Consider the following 22,830-nt stretch of genomic DNA (forward strand, 5'->3'; position numbering starts at 1 on the left):
CGTACCAAAGTTGGTTGGTCTAGGACTTACGGTTGCTGAGCCTCACACAGTTTTAGCGGAGAAAAATAATAATAATCGTAACAAATACAATAGGGATCCACCAGCTTCGCTGCTTGGACCCCTAATAATAGCAATAATAATTGGGAGGGGGAGCGCAGCTGTTTTTATGTTCTCTGAGGGGAGGCTCACTTTCCTACACTTTGAAAACCCCTGCTTTATTGTATTAAAACCGCAAATACAGGCATATGGAGCTGCGCTCCAGTGCGCTCTTACAGCACTATACAGTACACCCCTGCATTTGATGTGTTAACACGTCACAAAAAAAAAATATATATATATATATATATGGCGTCCTGGCTGTGAGGATTTGCAGGGACGCGAATCCCGAAGGAAGGGGGCAATGTAACGATCACGGAAGAATACGCTTGGTAGCCCTTGGCTAACGTGTCAGTAACTTTTAGTCGACTGGTTAACGTTGTCACCCGCGGTGCGGGAAATCCGAGTTCGCGTCCCGGCTGTGACGATCCAACCGAGCTGCCCCCCGAATTCGCTACTATATTTTTTTTTCCAGCAGTCATTGGGCGGCATGACTAATGGCATAGGCTACAGCATCCCCGTGACCCTGAGAGCAGGATAAGTGGTTTGGATAATGGATGGATGGATGGATGGATATAGTTTCACATCCAAAAAAAAAAAAATATATATATATATATATATGTTTATATTATATACAATATAAACTAGAGAGAGTGAGAGAATAAAGCGGGTTAATTTGAGTCTGTGTGTTATTTTTGCCTCGCTCATGTCTGGCACACAAAATTTGATGTGTGATGTATGATGCTTGATAGTCTTTACCACACCTTATCAGACCGTTCTTTGAGTTTTTTGATCATCCTGGTTGGCTGCAATCAAGAAACATGTAATGAACATGAGTGCTTAAGAAAACTTTCCGTTGCCTGAGGGTAATTCTGTGCAGTAGAGGGTTAAATAGGAAAAGTAAAATAGACATATTAAGGATGGTAGCACTACCATCCTTACTGTGACCGTAGCGCTCAAGCTACATTCACAGTAAAAAGATGGGGCGGACACGTGCTTTATTGTATTAAACCACATGATAGCACTATACAGTACACCCCTGCACATGCATATATATCATTGTTGGTCCCCCCACTTCTGAAATGATTCTGGCATGCCTGTATCGCTAAGTTTTCACAACATCCTCTGCAATTTTCGTTACTAATTCATAGTGACAATGAAAAAGTAAATAGCTGCATCATAAACCATTACCACTCTTGAGCAGTTATTTCTCAAGAGATGTAATCCATAGGATCTTTGCATAGAATTTTGTGCATAGTTTGGAGCAACATAAATGCATCACAGATTATGTGATCTGTGATCACAATGTTTGGGGGGATAGCCAACCTCTGATAAGTTATCTGTCAGCCGTCAACAAAGACTTTCATTGCTTTATTTTGATTAAAATACCCTAAACCTTCCAATTCATTGTGTGAAATAAAACTAGACCTCCTTTTCCCAATGGTATCTCCTCTGAGCTATTGTTTCCCTGAGGGGTATTCAACTCACAGATTCTAAGTAACTTGGATTTAACTACAAAAAGTTAAGAAAATAAATAAGCCATTAACATTAATTAACTAATGTTACATTAATAAACAAACAACAGTTATTACATTAATATATTAATCCAAAAGAAAATTCGTTGCTTGAGGATTGTTACACACCAATTAGTTAGCCAAAGAAAACTGGGGGGGGGGGGCAGTTCACTAGAAAAGAGAACAGTCCAAAATATTTTTGCTTGCTGCTCCTTGTAAATATATAATGATGTTTTCATGACTCATCCTGCATTCAGCGGTGTAATGTTTTGATTTGACATCTCAAGGTGGAGTGCTGGGGGCTTGTTGCCAAGGTAACGGAAAAATAGTTTCGTTAGTTCAACATATTAATGTAACAGTGATTTAGGAGTGAAAAAAAATCCCTTCAGAGTCTTCCAGTGGCGTGATGAGTAGGTAGGCGGGAGATTTTAGAGCTTCCTGTCAATTGTTCAATAATTTGATAAAACAATGGGGCTTTTGTATCTATATTGCCCTTTTTGTTCAGTAAGGAACAAATAATTGTTCTGGCAGTATATTTTTTTACTACTATGTCTTTTTGAGTACTACATTATAACTACGCACTATGCCTAATACACGTGTTAAGGTTGCTAACATGATGGCTAACACCGACCAAGCTAACTCCACCGCCTCGGACCAAAATGTTAGAAATGTTGTGAAAATATGACTAAAGCCCCTTGAGAAACAAACCTCCTGCTTGTCCCTATAGCCACAGTAATTGAACTTTTTCAGAAAATCGATCTGCTTCTGGTGATAAATTACCTCATTGCATGACCTGAGTTGATTGGACGGTCAATGAATTGTCAGTTTTCAAATGGCTCAGCAACATCCTGCGAGATAGCGAACTACCTAGCTATCAGCTATAGCCATACCTAGCTATAAGAGTCTTGTGATCTGAGGGCAGCGCCCCCTCAATCTTCTGGCATCTGGCTGTGTTCGGAGAGGGTACGCTTAAACAGGAAAAATCCATCCAACGGGTTTCAATCCATCCATCCATCCATCCATCCATTCATTATCCAAACCGCTTATCCTGCTCTCAGAGTCGCGGGGATGAAAAATCTTAATTTCTAACATATATATTCAACGATAAAACTTGGCTGACTGAATTAAAATCATTGCACTAGATCTTTAAGATGCTCAAAATGAATGAGTATAAAGTCTTTTTTTTGGTTTTCCAAATACAGCTTTATTTTTTCTTATTACTGACAGGCTTTATGGGCTATTTTGAAATTCAGTTGATCTTGTTTACTTATCAATTGTGTTTTTTCTTCTTAGAGGAAATTAAAAAGAAAACAATCCATGGATATGTTTTCTCAAGCAGCCCTGCATTACAGGAATAGTGTGCTCATATAACCCCAAAGAAAAACTGTACAATTCACTAAGTCAAAAGTTCACACAAAAAGCAAAGGCAGACCACCAGCAACCCATAAACAAATTAGCAATGAGACATGTACTGTCAGCACACAGACCTCTGGTTATTATGTGCTCTGACTTCCTACCTCAGTGTATATTCATTATTTAGATGTGTGTGTGTGTGTGTGTGTGTGTGTGTGTGTGTGTGTGTGTGTGTGTGTGTGTGTGTGTGTGTGTGTGTGTGTGTGTGTGTGTGTGTGTGTGTACTGCCACTTTTAGCCCCTCCACACCACCATCACTGTCCTTGTGATTTCAATCCCATTTTTCACCTTTTTCCAAATGTGAGTGGGTGTAGACTGGCTAGAAAATAAGTATTTACTTAATCTTTAAGCAAGATATTTCTCACTTGCACAATAACTTCATTGATTAATATCAACGCACTTTGACGGTGCTTAGAGCTTGCAATTATGTCCCAATAACATTGACGTCTTTTAGATATACAGTATTGTGTGCTTTTACAGGATATCCTCCAGCCTATATCTTGGTAAAGGTCACAAAAAATCATGTCACCACCACAAAGCCTCAAAGGACAGATGGGGGCAGAAACTGGGGCATACCCAAATTAGGACCGGTTAGGAGCCAACCGAACTCTCAACATGTCTTTTTGAGGAACTTAGTTTTCTGTTCCAGCAGCTTTTTTCCCCCCACTGTAAAAAGCTGTGTTTATGTCCCTGTACCTTTGAGCATCCCAACAAGACAAATTGCTAATATAGGCAAACTTGCTTGGATGTCAGTACAACTTGAATTTTGAACATTAAACTTGCTTGAGCCTAGCTTTCTCCTTCTCTCAAGGAGTTTTTTTCAAACCTTCATTCAAACCAAGAGATATTTGACGATCAGGCTTACTTTTATATATTTCACTGATCAATATGCTATGCCCTTCCTGTGTTCAGGTTGTTTGACCACATCAGTTTGGATTGTTTGTAAGCTCACCTGCCGCCCACTCCTCCACCTACTCTTTTTTACTCAGGACTCCTTAAACATTTTGGACGGTAAACTTCCCTGAATAAATTCACCTTTTCAGTTCAAAAAGACTTCGCCAACATAGAGAGAGCAGCGTCAGGGGTGACCTGGTGAACTGAAAACCTTTCCCACTCATAATTCAGCTGGTGAGAGGTGAGGTAGCTGTTCCACAATTAACATTATGTCCTCACACAACCTTAACATTTGCGTCTTTTAAATACCACACTGGTTATCTGGATCGTATCATAACAAATGTGAGTAGACTACACAGCTGCAACAACTAACTCTCATACAGCCTCTTTCAGTTAAAGATGATGGAAATTGAATCCAATCAAAGGCCATTATAAGTGACTAAATAGGCTAAAGCCATTACAAAATGACCTATTACTTGTTTATTTTTTTTTGGCGGGGGGGGCGGGGGGAGGGTTGAATTTCTTCCCCCTTTTTCTCCCCCACTGTATCCGGCCAATTTCTCCTCTCTTCCGAGCTGTCCCGGTCGCTGCTCCACTCCATCCGCCAATCCGTGGAGGGCTGCAGACTACCACCCTCCTCTGATACATGTGGAGTCACCAGAAACTTCAGTGAGGAGTTTCGCCAGGGGGACGTAGCGGGTGGGAGGATCACGCTATTCCCCCCAATTCCCCCTCCCCTCCGAACAGGCACCCCGACCGACCAGAGGAGGTGCTAATGCAGCAACCAGGACACATGCCCACATCCAACTTCCCACCCGCAGACATGGACAACTGTGTCTGTAGGGACGCCCGACCAAGCTGGAGGTAACACGGGGATTCAAATCGCCGATCCCCGTGTTGGTAGGCAACAGAATAGACCACCATGCCACCCGGATGCCCTATTACTTGTTTTGAATTGTAATTAGTCATGTCTCTGCTGGATTACTCTAATGTAGCAGAGTAACCTGATTGTTTCTAGTTACTTTCATAATACTTTGCTTCAAAAATCTCTTCACTGGGAAGACTTTGTTACGGAAGCATTATTTCAGGCATCTACAAACATCGAACATTTTCTTTGTGTACCAACAATCTCAACATTAAAATGTTGTCTCTATTCATAGTTAATTCTATGCATACCATCAAATACTTGTTCTTTCATCTAGTATCTGTAATCTGGTCCCTTTGGATTTGTTTGAGCAACTAGGGCTAAGATAACATGAGAAAACGTGTGCAGCAACCATTTCCAGTTACCATTTGTTGTAATCCCATGACTGTACACCTGAGATTCTTTAAATAGAAACTGAAAATGTAAAAACAAAAACAATAATATTCAACAGAAGCCAAATATTAATTTGGTGACAAATATAGAAAAAACATTGGACATTTCAGAAAACCAACACTAGAAATAAATTCAAACAAAAACCCAGTGAAAATTCAGGTGGCTATCAGGTTGTACAAGGCATACAACACCACCACCCTCTGCACACAGAACAGCCGACTCTTTCCCACTAAGAGGCCAGTGGTTGATAATGGCCCAAAGAACAAAAAATGAACCTTTGCAAGTTGTTTGCAATTAGAGATGTGAGCTTTGCACATACGGTAATCTTGATTCTTTCCTACGCCTGAGATGCAGAGGATTAAAGTAGCAATGAAAGAAAGGGTGACAGATGCTTTCTGTCTTCACACTTTAGCAACAAGGAAAATAACCCAAGAAAGAAACACCGGTAATGGAACATTTTTTGGAATAACAACTGTGTGTTTTTCCAGATACAGCAGACCTACAATAGAGCAGCCGGCCTTGATTAAGAATAATGTGACAACCATTAAATGCTGGCCGCTCCAAATGGGAAACATCACTGTCAAGGACTGAATTTAAATGCTGCTGGATTTTTCCATATTATTGGGTAAGTGAGTATTTAGAGAGCATGGTTTATTAATAGCTAAGTGCCAAAAGCACAGGCAAGGCAACCTCATAGGAAGAGGAGGCATAGCTTCCTGTAGCCTGTGGACACAGCAATTAGACAACCAACTGTAGCTCAACAGGGACAGCATAGTGGCTTCGTGGTTAGCATTGTTACTCCACAACAATCTTACACCCAGCCATCTGTATAAAGTTTGCATGCTCTTGCCTTGTTTGATTGAGTTTCTTTTCATAGTCTAAATATATTAATGTTCAGTGAATTGCAGACTTTAAAGCTACACAATGCTTGTGTGCAAAGTAGCGGTGCCAGCTGGTTGGGAGCAGTACTCCTGCAGCAGCATAGAAACAAAGGCTTGATGCTGAAACGTCTATTTGTTGTCTACTGCCATGTATTAACTTGAGTTAACACATAAGTTTAAACCTAACAAATTGCACCTATGGGGGATTCAATACACAAAGTAATTTCACTGTTAGAACCTCAGGTGTTCTGATGTAACAAGCCTTCTTGCATAGCATAACATTAAACATTCATATAGATATAGGGATGAAGAGTGCGTGAGTGATTTTTTTTCGTGTGCATTTCCCCCCCTTTTTCTCCCCAGTTGTACTTGGCCAATTACCCTATTTTCCAAGCAGTCCCGGTCACTGCTCCACCCCCTCTGCTGATCTGGGGAGGGCTGCAGACTACCACATGCCTCCTCTGACACATGTGGAGTCGCCAGCCGCTTCTTTTCACCTAACAGTGAGGCGTTTTGCCAGGGGGACATAGCGTGTGGGAGGATCACGCTATTCCCCCCAGTTCCCCCTACCCCCTCAACAGGCACCCCAACTGACCAGAGGAGGCACTAGGATAGTGACCAGGACACATACCCACATCTGGCTTCCCAATTATGTCTGTAGGGACGCCCAACCAACCTGGAGATAACAACGTGGATTTGAACCGCCGATCCCCGTGTTGGTAGGCAACGGAATAGACCGCTATGCTACCCAGACACTCCAGTGTGTGACTGATCGTAGGTGTGGGCCTGTTAATCTAAAATGTGGGAGGAAACTGGAAATACCTTGGTGAAACCAGTGCAAACATGCAATCTCTCTTGTGTTACCCTGCTAACGACTAAGCCACCGTGGCACGCTGTTCTCTGATTAACAAAGGTTAAAACAATACACTATAGGGAAACAGTATCAAACAGTCGGCGAATATCCCCCTTACCTTTCTTAATCTTGCTGTGGAAGTTTATGGCGTCCACAGAGACAGTGACAATGTTTGTGCGGCAATGCCGTGCTGCCACAACTCCAGCCACCTCATCCATCACCTTCATCGTCACACCTGTTTAAAATACAATATTTGACTGAGAAATATGATGGCAAAGTGCCTACATCTTCATATAAGAGGATTAAAAATAAAAGTTTTTTTCTCATTACTCAGTGTTTTATCTTCTTTACATTTTGTTTTATAAAGATTTGTCTCTAAGAATGTACACAAATCCTGTTATCAAACGGGTTCTTTACTTTGTGATGAACGTGATCCTGCTTCATAAAAAAAAGTGTATGAATAAATCTGACACATCACAATTTGAATCCACTGCCTTGGGACCTTGGCAATATGAAAATGGATGAATTGCACTCTACACCAGGGAATGCAAGCTACTCGAGAGCCTTTTAGCAAAACAACTAGTAAATTGTCGTGACCGTACTCTGTGAACATTACAACAACCTGTTTTACTTCATTAAATCTACCTTGTTGTGTAATCAATAAGCAGCAAGCACTTATTGTTGTAATTGTAAACTTTTAAAGAGGATTTTTCATTTCCAGCAGTTATTTTGTGAAAACAGTTATGTGAGTGCAGTTGGAGGTGCAGAGAAGCCAAACAGCAAACTCTGATTGAGGCCCAGATGCAATTTCACATGTCGTGAGGTGTACTGCAATGGATTTACTGTGTGTTTCTAATGTGTGTCTAGTGTGTGTCTGATGTGATGACGCTACTGCTGTAATGTGTTTACACTGGGACTGAGCTGTATTACAATGTTGTGCTGAAAATAAATTCCTCCAGCCTTGGTTGTGTGGTCACTAAAGCCTTTGCACAGAACTGATGGCTTACAATTTAGAGGACCATCTGTGCAATGTCACGATGACATTATTTAAAGGGTTTAATATGGAGCCAGCTCAAGGGAACCCATTGGTCTCGCTGTATATATTGCACACAAAATTATACAATCCATTAGTGATTATGAGTTGTAAAAATAAGCCGAAGAGTGCAATACCACACAGAACACTGCTCATATTTACCTTGGCTACTGAAAGGTGGACACACACACAAGCAAACACACGTACACAGAATTTAAAATCTAAGCAGTATTGATGTGTGCTAATCAATATCCTCCTCTCCTCTCCTCTCTTTGCCCCTTTTATTTCCACACTCTTCTGCTAACATCAGGACTATTCAAAGTATGAAAACAGGATGCTAGGTGTGTGCAGTCCGGTCTCTGCATCAACAATTTCACTGATGAGATGCAGCAGATCTCTGATCAGGATTTGAACAGCATCGCTGCCTGAATCTGAAGGCCCACTAATCTGACTAATATAATTAAAGTAAAATCATTATCTCGTCACCAATCAAAGTAACCGATCAATGTAACATTGTCCAGTCCTTCAAACATTGTAAAAAATAATTGAAATGTACCTTTAATCATGGTGGAAATCTTTTTAAACCCATTTTAAGAAATTAAAGCATAAGGCATGAGTAATCTGACAGGAATGGGATCCATTCTTTTTTCTCATTTAATATCAGTAGTTTGATTAAACAAAATAAAATTAGCTTAATTACCCCTGTGAGGAAATTGTAGTCTGCAGCAGCAAACAGACTCAAAACAGTGCAGTGATGCACGATACATTTAAAAAGTTATATTGTCTATATCTGAGCATAGACAACTTGCCTAAAAGTAATAAACAATTTTCCTTTGAAACCTCTAAATCTGAGGTGAAATGATTAAGTTCTGTATGAACATCAATATCTGAAATGTTTTGGTCACAAAGTGACTGTGGCAAGACTGACAGCAATCAGCAACTGTTCTCAGATTGCTGTCTATGCAATCAGAGTGCATTATGCATCCACCCCGCGCCCTCCTGTCATCGGCAGTGAAGCAAGGCCACGCCACAGCCATTTTCTCTGCGAATCAAAACTGGCCATTTAGACAAGGTTAGATGTAGTTATCAAGGATGGAGGAATATTAAATAGTGGTTGACTCCGCTGAGAGCATGCTGATGGACTGAATGAAATGCTGACTGAATGAGATGAGATTGTTTTAGATATACTTAATGAGCTATATATTCCACCTTCAACCTCAAATTGAATTATGAATGAGCCTCTTTTCCATTCACTGCTATGTAGAGCACCAAAATTAAGTTTTCCGTAAAAGATAGGCAGTATTGGTCTTAAAAATAGAGATTTTGATTTTTGGAAGGTTGTTTTTCTTGCCCATTGGTTAGCCAGCCATCTACTGTTAGCGATCTACTGGAGGGATGAAATGCGGATTATAAACAGTGACAAAAATCTAGGGAGTCCACTGACCAGCTTGTCCACCTCTACTAGATCAGGCACTTGTATTTTTACATCAGAATATCTCATAACAAGACTAGGCGGCACAGTGGCGCAGTGGTTAGCTCGGTCGCCTCACATCAAGAAGGTCTTAGGTTCGAGCCCCGGGGTAGTCCAACCTTGGGGGTTATCCTGGGTTGTCCTGGGTTGTTCTCCCTGTGTCTGCATGGGTTTCCTCTGGGTGCTCTGGTTTCCTCCCCAAAGTCCAAAGACATGTAGGTCAAGTAAATCGGCCGTACTAAAATTGTCTCTAGGCGTGTGCGAGTGTGTGTGTGTGGCTGGTGGCCTATCCAGGGTGTCTCCCCGCCTGCTACCCAATGACTGCTGGGGTAGGTTCCAGCGTCCCCACGACCCTGAGAGCAGGATAAGTGGTTTGGATAATGGTTGGATGGAAGACTAGGTCTTCCATCCAGGGTTAGACTAGGTCAAGACCTACCAACATTGACCAGCAATTTTGGCCAGTTTGTTACAGGGAAAGTCAGTGGTAGTGTCTATAATGTGACTTTCTGGATATTAAATGTTCATCTGCAATGTTCTGTAGTGGTCCCAGTAATATTTGTTGTTACAGTATACTGAAGTAGCATATCACATGACATGGTTGAGCTACATCCAAGTAAAAAAAAAGGCTATAAATGCAGTTGCAAGAACAACACTTTCCATTCATATCTTGAGTTGTTTGATTTGAAAGAGAAATTAATCTAATTGTAAGTATAACTATTGTAATTACCTGTTAACTCCCACTACTCGTTCATCTGTTTCTATCTGTGGATGTCTCTCATTTTTCTAAGACTCACTCTGAATTGCCAGGCGAATTCACAAAGAATGGATTGTGATCACTGATAATACCATGAAGTTTGCATCACTTGCACCTGCTACCTGCCCCGTCTCAAGGTCCGATTCACAAAAGATATTGCGCAAATAATATTACAGCACAAACACGCTCATAACGTTTTCTAGCTGACTGCGATTCGCCCTTGTTTTGCATCTGATTACAATTATCCATGTGACAAAGTATAAATGGTGGCCTTGTGCCAAGAACACAGTAGGCAGGTTCAATGTCATCCTTGATGTCATCAAATACAGCAAGAATTGTTTAACCTGGCAACCTGTATCTGTGAATGATTTTGGTCTCAAATCAAAAAGTGATAATCTCCTTCGAAATATCCACTGACAAGCGCACCTGGCATGACGATGTCTTCGCCTGGCTACAATCACTGCTGCCATGATCACTTGTTTTGCATCTGATTGCAGGTATCCATGCGGCAAAGTATAAATGGTGGCTTTGTGCCAACAAGTTACCACCAACTCTCTGAAGACGCTAATAATTTTCACTCTAACTGCATGTGGCTTTTTGCACCAGTGTTTTGCAATGAGGCTCATTTGCATAGAAAGGGGCCAATTTTGCATCAAATATATGCATACTATCTAATTCAAATAAGTGTAAATAGCACCAGAGCACCGAAACACCATTTGCTTGGCAGTGCAGTTAGGGGTGCATTTCACCGTTTGCGGGTGCTTTGAGAGTTACACGGTTTCTTTTTGTCTGATTTGAGCAGGTTTAGTGGCCACAAAAGCCGCACAATCCTTTTGTGAATTCGTCAGTGAGTGTTTTGTCAGAGTGATTGTTATTTGGGACGCTTTAACTGTGTGTTCTCCCTTGTGCCTCTTGACGCTCCGCCGACCAATTGTGTAACTTCAGTGACATCATTGGTCACATGATTAAGCGGCCCAATCATGTCAAACATCATCATTCAGTCAGTCAGTCAGTTGGTTAGTCATTCAGGGACATTCGCATTTGTACGGCTGGCCCATTGGCTGGTCCAGCCAAACAGGCTATGCGATGAAAATCCATCTGGCTTTGCATAGTGATTCAGATAATGTAAAATTTAACTGGTACTCCACCTGCTAAAAGACTTTCTAAAGGGTAGTGACCATCTACAAGGTGTTGTTTTCTTTTTAACTGAATGTGTGTTCCCAAAAAACTCCTAGGCTGCTTTAAAATGTGTGGGTTAGGATTCAATGTACCATCGAATAATTCACAGAGTAACTTGCAAGACAGTTTGCCGATGCCCAGCCTGGGGGCTTACAGACAATTCATGGGTCAAGGAAACACTTAGGACAGCAAATTAAAGTTCCAGATTGAGACTTAAAAGCCATAAGGCTCCTGCTGGAGTATATTCCAGGAATTAGACACAGATATACTGCTGCATTTATCTTGACAAGGCTCTATATGCAGCGCATATGGTCATGGCTGCTCATGTGGTATGCAAGGGAAATAGACGGTTATTTGCAGGTTGCTCACAGAAATTGGGACATCTTATATGGGGCGGGGGGATGGTTGGGCGATGTCTTGGAGGGAAGAGAGAGGATGACATCAGGAGGGAGGAAGGCATCTATTTCTTATCTTGGAGAAAGTATGTGTGTGTGTGTGTTTGCAATTGTGCAGGGGTTTGTGCATGTATGTCCACTTTTAGATATTAAAGCTTCTCTAGATGCTGTAACCTAAGCTAAGCTAAGCTAAGCTATTTCTCCTGAGCTGTTTTTTATTGTGTGTGTGTGTGCATGTCCTTGTGTTACAGAAAATCAATAAGTCTACTTGGTGATGGCTTGGTTCGCTCTCAAATGCTCTCACTATCTGTGCCATGCGGCTGTATTTACGACAGCCAAATACGTGGGTGTAAAACATAATACACCGCATGTTCCCGGATGCCTCTCAAAGTAACACTTGCCCTTTTGGGTTTGTAAGTATATAAAAAGTGTTATTTTCCTGGGACTCCTTCCAATCCGAAATGGCCAGAGCAACACTGCCTTTTGATTCTGCCGATAGAGACCAACATCTACAAAGTCCAATGGAGAGCAGCTTCACTTTTTCCAAACTAAATGTGTCTTGGTGAGCCGATAAAAGGCAACTACTCACACTTCCCACTGCAGATTTCAAACGGAGAGAGTTTGATGTTACAGACATTTTTGCACAGATCTCCCGCAGACTTTGATACGTGACTGTGTGGCTAAATTGAGGCAGTGCAGCAGTATAAGAAGGGAGGCCCGGCCAACACATGCGACAGTTCAGCTTGAACCTGTTCTGCATGGGAGCCCGTGTCATCTCAACCTCTCACCAGCACTGATGGTAACACGACTACATCTGTTTAGAGATGTACCCACTTCCATTTTCTCCCCTTTTCAATGCAATGCAATGCAATGCAGGCCACAATTCGAGAAAGGTGACAATAAGCATGTGGAGCAAAAAAATTGCAAGGGCACAGAAACGTTTCATTGCCTCATTTAAAGCCCGTTAAAATGCTTTTTCTGAAACAGTTTGAAACCCCCACCCACCCATCTCCACTGTGTCATGTGAAAATTGATGGGATCTCACCTAAGATGGAAAATTTCCCCTGGGTACGAGACAACGCTGCCTGCTTCTATTCAAGACCAGGTATGGTCATGTCTGTGCATGCAACCACAATGACACTTTCTGTTAAGGTTCATAAGCATTTGAATAAGAGCATAAAAAAAATGAACAAAAAAAAGGATGCAAAATCACATGAAGTGACCTGTGTGTTCACTACACTTAAAAGTTGAAAAGAAAGACTATCAGAAACTTGCTATCAGTTTTAATGGCCAAGTTTAAACACATGAGAGACCACTTGTTTGACTTGGTGGTCTAAACACAAAGGTTAATTGGGACAGGGTTACATATCGTAAGACAGTCTTGGACCTTCAACTGACTGTCCAAAATAAAATATTTTCTACTATGTGACCAACGACATGAACAATTTAGCAATTCTTTTTTTCCCCCTTTTTCTCCCCAATTGTAATTGGCCAATTACTCCACTCTGCCGAGTTGTCCTGGTCGCTGCTCCACCCCCTCTGCCGATCCGGGGAGGGCTGCAGACTACCACATGCTTCTTCTGATCCATGTGGAGTCACCAGCCGCTTCTTTTCACCTGATAGTGAGGCATTTCACCAGGGGGACGTAGCACGTGGGAGGCTCACGCTATTACTCCCAGTTCCCCCTCCCCCCTGAACAGGCGCCCCAACTGACCAGAGGAGGTGCTAGCGCAGTGACCAGGACACATACCCACATTCAGCTTCCCACCCCCAGACATAACAATAATAATAATAATAATAATAATAAATCAATCTTATATAGCACTTTTCTGGTACTCAAAAAGTTATACTGCAGTCGACATGGCCAATTATACCTGAAGGGATGCCCGACCGAGTCGGAGATAACACAGGGATTCCAACCGGCAATCCCCATGCTGGTAGGCAACGGAATAAACCGATATGCTACCCGGACGCCCCTAAATTGAGCAATTCTGTTTGCATTGTTTGTATATGAGTGTTAACTTATCATGAAAAGAAATTCTCTTTTTTGAGAAAGCTCATTAAAACAGTCATCCTAATACCTTTGTAGATTATTTGCGGCATCTGATATCACTGTACAACTTTGCATCAAAGTCTGCAAAGACAACCCAACTTTAGGCCATAATAATCTAGTTTTTGTCATTAACATAATAAGTTTGTCTCTGTTTTTTTTTCAATCAACATTTAAAGTGACAAGATACCACATTTACTACAGCTGTAATGGAGTCCAAGAAGATTTTTAGCTATGATCGCCTGTTTAAGTTCGCCATGTAAGGTAAATATTATGTGCCGTTCCCTTTTTGCAATTAACTTGTTTAATAGCAGCTTTATGAAATCTGGTATTGCTTCTCACTAGATTTTTCAGCAGACTTCTCTTGGGACCTGAATTCGAGGCCAGAATACTGTAGCACCAATTATGTTAATTTTTCCATTAATGCTTGATATAAACAGGCCTATCCTTGGCAATCTATTGCATTTCATGCTCTGACTGTGACTATCAGCTGATATGAATTCAATTACCTTCATTCAGCCCATCTGCAATGAGGCACAGGGGCTCTTATGAGATAGAAATTATCTTTGAGAGGACTTTTGAGGTAAATAAAAGGATCTTAATGAGAGATAAAGCTTGGCTCAGCATGTAAATGGTCAATGGACTGCATTTATATTGCATTTTTCTAGCTGCAACAGCAACTCAAAGCAATTTACAATTAATGAATGCCTCACACACACACACACACACACACACACACACACACGTTGACAGTGTCAACCATGCAAGGTAACAACCTGCTCATTGGGAGCAGTTTGGGGTTTGGTGTCTTGCTCAAGAACACCTCGACATTATTGCAAGGAAGCATAGAGGATTGAACCGGCAACCCTCCAGTTACCAGACATTCATTCATTCATTCATTCATTCATTCATTCATTCATTCATTCATTCATTCATTCATTCATTCATTCATTCATTCATTCATCAACTGCTTCTCCGGGGTCGGGTCACGGTGGCAGCAAGCTAAGTAGGGCACTCCAGATGTCCCTCTCCCCAGCAATGCCCTCCAGCTACTCCTGGGGGATCCCAAGGCATTCCCAGGCCAGATTGAACATGTAGTCCCTCCAGCAAGTTCTGGGTCTACCCTGGGATCTCCTCCCAGTTGGCCGTGCTCGGTAAACCTCCAAAGGAAGGCACCCAGGAGGCATCCTATCGGATGCCTGAACCACCTCAACTGGCTCCTTTCGACGCAAAGGAGCAGCAGCTCTACTCCGAGCTCCCTCCGGATGTCCAAGCTCCTCACCCTATCTCTAAGGCTGAGCCCAGACACCCTAAGGAGGAAACTCATTTCAGCTGCTTGAATCCGCAATCTCATCCTTTCGGTCACTACCCAAAGCTCATGACCATAGGTGAGGGTTGGAACGAAGATTGACTGGTAAATTGAGAGCTTTGCCTTCTGGCTCAGCTCCATCTTTACCACAACGGTCCAGCACAACGTCCGCATTTCTGCTGATGCTGCACCAATCTGGCTGTTAATCTCCCACTCCATCCTACCCTCACTCGTGAACAAGACCCCGAGATACTTGAACTCCTTCATTTGAGGCAACAACTCATCCCCAACCCGGAGGGAGCAATCCACCATTTTCTGGTAAAGAACCATGGCCTCAGACTTGGAGGTGCAGACTCATCCCGGCCATTTCACACTCAGCTGCAAACCACCCCAGTGTGCGCTGGAGGTCGCGTTCTGATGAAGCCAACAAAACTGCATCATCTGCGAAGAGCAGAGATGCAATTCTGAGGTTCCCAGACAACCTGCTCTAACTCTGAGTCCGACCTGCTGTCCCCCCTATGGAATGTCATAAAAAGCCTGCAAATGTGCTCAGTGTCTAGACCGGAGCACTTGAAAGTAGCGACTCGTACAACAGCACCTGAACTCTAACTCAGAAATAAAAGAACATTCTTTATTGTATGGAGGACATGGTTACATTGTGTCCTAGCAGTGGATTTCTAACGCATGGCACCAAAGTGGAGCTTCGAGGATAGCGGACTCCCATCGTCTTTTTCTCGGGCTCCCTACTGTTATGAGAGATCTAATTGGATAAAACAGGTCGGGGGGCAAATAGTATGGGTTAAGTAGGGTAATCACTCTGGTTGATTCTTCTTTATTTGATTTCTTTTTACACTCCCTCAGAGACTCTCTGTGGCCTAAAATTAGAGAAATTGCAAGAAGTAAAAGCTTGAGTTGAGGACATTTGCAATATTTACTGTTGGTTGTGCAGGTCAGCTCTGTCAGGAAAGTGATAAACCAAATAAGCCATTAACAGTAACAAACCATTTAGGGGCCAAAGGACATATGTTAAAATCGTACAATGTCTCGGGCAATAAAAACACAAAGTTCAAAATGTCAAGTATCAGAATTACAACCAGAATCTGAATAAATTTTTGCTTTTTAAGTTTGTTTTTTTCCATCACAGGGGTTATTTGGGGGACTTGCCTGGCTGCTCACGCCGGACAAATGGAAATGACACAAAATTACAAAGGGTTATACACTATGTATTTATGATTTTGGAAGCATATAGAAATACATGCAAATGGTTTGGAGACAGTGGCACTGACAAAAAGAAAGGAGGCGGGGCTGGAGGTGGCAGAGTTGAAGATGCTATTATTTTCATTGGGAGAGACGAAGAAGGACAGGATTAGGAATTATTATATTAGAGGGACTGCTCAAGAGGAAAAGAGGAAGGCCAAAGAGGATGTTTATGGATGTGGTGAGGGAGGACATGCAGGCGGCTGGTGTGACAGAGGAAGATGCAGAGGACAGAAGAGATGGAAACGGATGATCTGCTGTGGCGACCCCCTGACAGGAGCAGCCAAAAGTAGTAGTAGTATAGAAATACATACAAATGTTAGATAATATAAAATATAAAAAAAATTGTATATACAGGCCGGGGTAGTATAGCGAAGGAAAATAATATACAGTAACATACACTGTACATTTCTCACATTTAAAAATACACAAGAATTACTGCCTATGTGCCGACAAGAGAGACAATTCATCTAGCACATTCATTTGTAACCAGAGACCGGACATCTAGGCAACTGCCGCAGAGGGCCAAGCTGCCCTTGAATAATATCAAAGATGCTTGTCTTGTTTAATCACCACCATCAGTGGAAAACATTAATGCGACTCTTGCAAAAAAGGCCCCCCTGCAAAACCCCTTCTCCTTGAACAGCAGATGTAATGGGTTGAAGTACAGCTCAATGTGAGACTGCAAATGAGGACGAGCTGAGGTCAAGACAGCCCTGGGCCTGCCGTTACACATTCACAGAGAGACATGGCGCGCTGTGACTCTCCATTTGCTGTAGGGCAGGAACGTAAAGTGAGGGAAGGGGGGTGGAGGGGGCGGAGGGGTGGAGGGAAGGGTGTGTGTGCGTGTGTGAAGTGGAAAGCTCACTCCAAAATGGTGAAAGAAAAGGCAATTAGTAACCCAGTCCCGAGTGGAGCCCAGTTTGCCATGGGGCATAATACCGCCATGATCAGATTCCTTGTGACGATTGGCCCAAATCTTCTCGCACAATGGTCTCCATCGGCAACGGGGGTTAGAACGATAAAGAGAATCTTTGGAGCAGTGTTCTTCTCCCATTAGCTTTGGTTAGCGATGCCAAGCTCTTATATAATTAGAACCAGCATGGAGACGACACACTATGCATAACACATGCATAGGTGAGCAAGGGAGTGAGTTAACGAGAAGAGAGCGAGAGAGAGAGAGAGAGAGAGAGAGAGAGAGAGACAGAGAGAGACAGAGAGAGACAGAGACAGAGACAGAGTGAGTGTGTGTGTGTGTGTGTGTGTGTGCGTGCGTGGCAGAAACAGGAAACACCAAAAGGTAAGGAAATCAAAGCATCCTTCTCCTCTCATACGTGATCTCCGTGTATCACCCTAACTCTCACTGGCAACTTCTGATGCCCTCCTCCCTCTCTCTTCCCCTCTTTTTGACCTCACCCTACCCACCCGCCAGTCCGGTCCGGTCTCCCTCTCTTCCTGTCTCTCCTCATTACGCTGACCGAGTGCTTTGATCACAAATAGGATCAACAAACATTTCAAACTGCCTCTTAATGAGCTGTTACCATAGAAACAGCTACTATTAACATTACCCCTGCCCACCCTGTTAGAAGGTCCTTTAAGCCACTTTTTCTTTCTTTTTTTGTTTGGATTGGTTTATTTGTCTGCAGTTTTACTGTTTCCAGCTGTCGCAAGCTAGGCACAGGGCCTGCATAAACATGTCTTTTGTTTTGCCAAAAAAAACATTACTGTGCACTGACCAAAGTCCTGCAAATGGAAAGCGAGCACTGTCATGGTTCCTGTAAAGTTATAAGCTCCATACAGACTGGCAGGGAAACAGAGCAGAGTCACAATTACATGGAATCAGTTTGATTTTTATTACTGGAATGAGGACACATCTTCATATGCTCCTTTAGTATGAGCTGGTCATCGGTGTGTGTGCCTGGAAGATGAGAAAAACTAGAAATCTGCAAATCTCAATTGTAAAGTGTGCTGCACCTCATCTTTTCATAGACAATCATAAAAGTCACACAGGCCTCACCTATAAACATTGCGTACACACAACAGAAGGCGTATGCCACTTTCTAAGCAAACTGGGATTTATCAAAAAACAAACTTGACGGGGGGGGTTGTGCGGTCCCCCACGGAAACTCTGACCCCTGCGTACATACTAACATAAACCAAGGAAATGAGAAACTTTGACTCCAATAGCGGAAGGATGAAAGGCAAGAAATGGTGTGAAACTGATACCATTGTGTAAAATGAATCCAAATATTACCACGTATCATATACGAAGAGTTCATTTGCAAAGACCGATGAGAGCCATCCTTACAATGAATAAACAAACAAACACTTGTTTGACTGATACTCGCTGGAATGCACATAGTATATAAACAAACATGATTTAGGATAATGAATACAAATGGAGATATCTGTTTTTGCAAGGGACCCCTTAAATGTTTTGTAATTATTAAACAATTCTTGCATATTATGAAATTCATTCTCATGAATAATAAGATGAAAAGTAGGACAAATTACATTTACACTGATGCCATTTTCGATGCCTCCGTTGGACAGCTACGAGTGCATAGTTTCATATATTGTTATCATATACTGTGTTTTATAGTGTGTTTGTTTTATGGCTTTTAGTTTGTTTTATCTCTGTGCCTTAAATGTTTTGTTTTTAATTGCAAAGCACTTTGTAACTGTTTTGAAAGATGCTATACAAATAAAGTTTATTTTTATTATTGTCTTGATGCATGCTCAATAATCCTGTGAACAGTACACATGGCCATTGTAACTCTAATTAATGGTCATGACAATTTGCATATGAAATCGGACGTTGTTTGGTTTTTATGCCAATGTATTGTTTATAAATCGATTGATTGACTGATTGATTGATTGATTGATTGATTGATTGATAAGGGTGGGCATACCTGCAGTCAGTTTAGGTCACTTAGATGAGTGACAAAACATTTCTCTCTCAATAAACGTTGTCCAGATGAACTGATTCACCTATCTGGTATTATTATTATTATTATTATTATTATTGTTGTTGTTGTTGTTATCACATGTTCGTTGTGCGTCCACTTTTATGTCGGACCTCTTCTTTTTGGCTGGACCATAACAGCAGGGCCAGCCCTACACGTGCAGTTGTCCGTGAGTGAGGGAATGCCTGACTGAGTGATGGCGTTTCCCCATTGGTTGGATGGCCCAGCTGGAGTTTCCCCATTGGCTGTTGCTCTTTCAAAATGAATTGGCATGAACAGTTTTCTATTACGTCATCAGCTGTTCATGGAACCGATGTCAAAACAGCCACTTTTTAAACGTAGTCACACAAAACCACCACCACCACCACCACCACTACTACTACTACTACTACTACTGCTACTACTTTCAGCTGCTCCCGTTAGGGGTCGCCACCGCGGATCATCCGTTTCTACTTTTTCCTGTCTTCTGCATCTTCTTCTGTCACACCAGCCACCTGCATGTCTTCCCTCACCACATTCATAAGCCTCCTTCTGGCCTTCCTCTTTTCCTCTCACCTGGCAGCTCCTTATTCAGCATCCTTCTCCCAATATGCCCAGCATCTCTCCTCCACACATGTCCAAGCCATCTCAATCTTGCCTCTCTTGCTTTGTCTCCAAACCGTCCAACTTCAGCGGTCCCCCTAATATAATCATTAATAATCCTGTCCTTCTTCATCACTCTCAATGAAAATCTTAGCATCTTCAACTCTGCCACCTCCAGCTCCGCCTCCTGTCTTTTCACCAGTGCCACTGTCTCCAAACCATACAACATAGCCGGTCTCACAACCATCTTGTAAACCTTCCCTTTAACTCTTGCTGGTACCCTTCTGTTGCAAATCACTCCTGACACTCTTCTCCACCCACTCCACCCTGCCTGCACTCTCTTCTTCACCTCTCTCCTGCACTTCCCGTTACTTTCGACAGCTGACCCCAAGTATTTAAACTCATATGCCTTCGTCAGCTCCACTCCTTGCATCCTGACCATTCCACTGTCCTCTCTCTCATTCACACATAGGTATTCCGTCTTGCTTCTACTGACTTTCATTCCTCTTCTCTCCAGTGCATACCTCCACCTGTCCAGGCTCTCCTCAGCCTGCACCCAATTATGATAACAATTATGATGAAAATTATGATAGGACGATGACCAGAATATTGCATGTCACAGAGATTTGTGGATACCTGTTTGAATGTTGAAAAAAAAATCATTGTGTGAATAATTTTTCAAGTAGAGACAACTCATTACTCTTGTTGGCACCTTTAGCATCCCAGAGACACTCCTAGAATTATAGGCCTGTGTAATTCCTTGTATGAAGACAAATTAAAGTCTCAAACTCACATCAACTCAAATTCAAATCGTTGACGGCATATTTTGGTGTTAGCCCAGCATTGGATGCTCATAAAACAGGTTGATAGCCCACACTGACATACATGGCCATAATAATAATAAAAAACTTTATTTATATAATAAATCTTCTCTCCCACAGTTCAAAGACATGTATGTCAGGAGAGCTAGAGACTCTAAATTACCAACAGAGTGGACAGTTGCTATCCCTCCCACACAACCCCTCAGTGACCCTGAAAAGGAGTTAGTGGGTAAAGAAAATGGATGGATGGTATTTTCATATCTTGCCAGCACACATCTAGAGTTACAGTGAGCATGGCAGACAATACTGGGGTGTGTGTAAGCAGACTCTAGTATTCACACATAAACATGAACAGCTGTACACACACATACACACACATACACACACACACACACGCATGCACGCACACACACACACACACACACACACACACACACACACACACACACACACACACACACACACACACACACACACACACACACACACACACACACACACACACACACACACACACACACACTCGTAACTCCTCACAAAGGTCGATCACACAAGCTCCAGTGGGCATATCCCTGTCTCCCTGAGTTCCTCTATCTCTGGAAGTGACATGTTTATAGTCCAGCTGAGCATAGATCAGAGCAGAGGACAGACGATATAGAGCCACAGTGATGAATGAGTTCCTGTACAGAGCAACAACCTGGTTCAAAAAGCTGTTTCTCATACGCACAGCTGCATTCTAACGTAAACAATTTTTTGGTACTCTAACACAAAACATCCTACAATCTAACTCAAAGAAACAAAACATAAAAAAAGCACTAACAAGCATAATCATTGCCGCAAAAACATACAATCTCACAAACCCTGCATTCTCACTCAAAATAAACACACACACCTCGTAGTTCTCACACCAACTACCCTCACATGCTAATACTCTGTGTATGCACACATTCATGTTCTCTCCTCTCCATTATGCACATGATGTACACAGAAAAGTGACATATATACATATACACTCACTGGCCACTTTATTAGGTACACCTTGCTAGTACCGGGTTGGACCCCCTTTTGCCTTCAGAACTGACTTAATCCTTCGTGGCATAGATTCAACAAGGTACTGGAAACATTCCTCAGAGAGTTTGGTCCATATTGACATGATAGCATCACGCAGTTGCTGCAGATTTGTCGGCTGCACATCCATGATGCGAATCTCCCGGTCCACCACATCCCAAAGGTGCTCTATTGGATTGAGATCTGGTGACTGTGGAGGCCATTTGAGTACAGTGAACTCATTGACATGTTCAAGAAACCAGTCTGAGATGATTCGAGCTTTATGACATGGCGCGTTATCCTGCTGGAAGTAGCCATCAGAAGATGGGAACACTGTGGTCATAAAGGGATGGACATGGTCAGCAACAATACTCAGGAAGGCTGTGGCGTTGACACGATGCTCAATTGGTACTAAGGGGCCCAAAGTGTGCCAAGAAAATATCCCCCACACCATTACACCACCACCACCAGCCTGAACCGTTGATACAAGGCAGGATGGATCCATGCTTTCATGTTGTTGACACCAAATTCTGACCCTACCATCCGAATGTCGCAGCAGAAATCGAGACTCATCAGACCAGGCAACGTTTTTCCAATCTTCTATTGTCCAATTTTGGTGAGCCTGTGCGAATTGTAGCCTCAGTTTCCTGTTCTTAGCTGACAGGCGTGGCACCCGGTGTGGTCTTCTGCTGCTGTAGCCCATCTGCCTCAAGGTTCGACGTGTTGTGCGTTCAGAGATGCTCTTCTGCATACCTCGGTTGTAATGAGTGGTTATTATAGTTACTGTTGCCTTTCTATCAGCTCGAACCAGTCTGGCCATTCTCCTCTGACCTCTGGCATCAACAAGGCATTTTCGCCCACAGAACTGCCGCTCACTGGATATTTTCTCTTTTTCGGACCATTCTCTGTAAACCCTAGAGATGGTTGTGCGTGAAAATCCCAGTAGATCAGCAGTTTCTGAAATACTCAGACCAGCCCGTCTGGCACCAACAACCATG

General features: G+C 42.5%; 1 protein-coding gene across 1 annotated transcript in view; it reads right to left on the minus strand.

Annotated features, from left to right (window-relative positions):
- acot7 (acyl-CoA thioesterase 7) overlaps nucleotides 1-22,830 on the minus strand; it is a 103,731-nt gene that overhangs the window by 37,165 nt on the left and 43,736 nt on the right. The window contains exon 7 of the mRNA XM_056274320.1: nucleotides 7,087-7,203. Coding sequence (XP_056130295.1) covers nucleotides 7,087-7,203 — 117 coding nt within the window. The remainder of the gene's footprint in view (nucleotides 1-7,086; nucleotides 7,204-22,830) is intronic.

Source organism: Lampris incognitus, chromosome 2, assembly GCF_029633865.1.
Source record: "Lampris incognitus isolate fLamInc1 chromosome 2, fLamInc1.hap2, whole genome shotgun sequence".
Taxonomy (NCBI): Eukaryota; Metazoa; Chordata; class Actinopteri; order Lampriformes; family Lampridae; genus Lampris; species Lampris incognitus.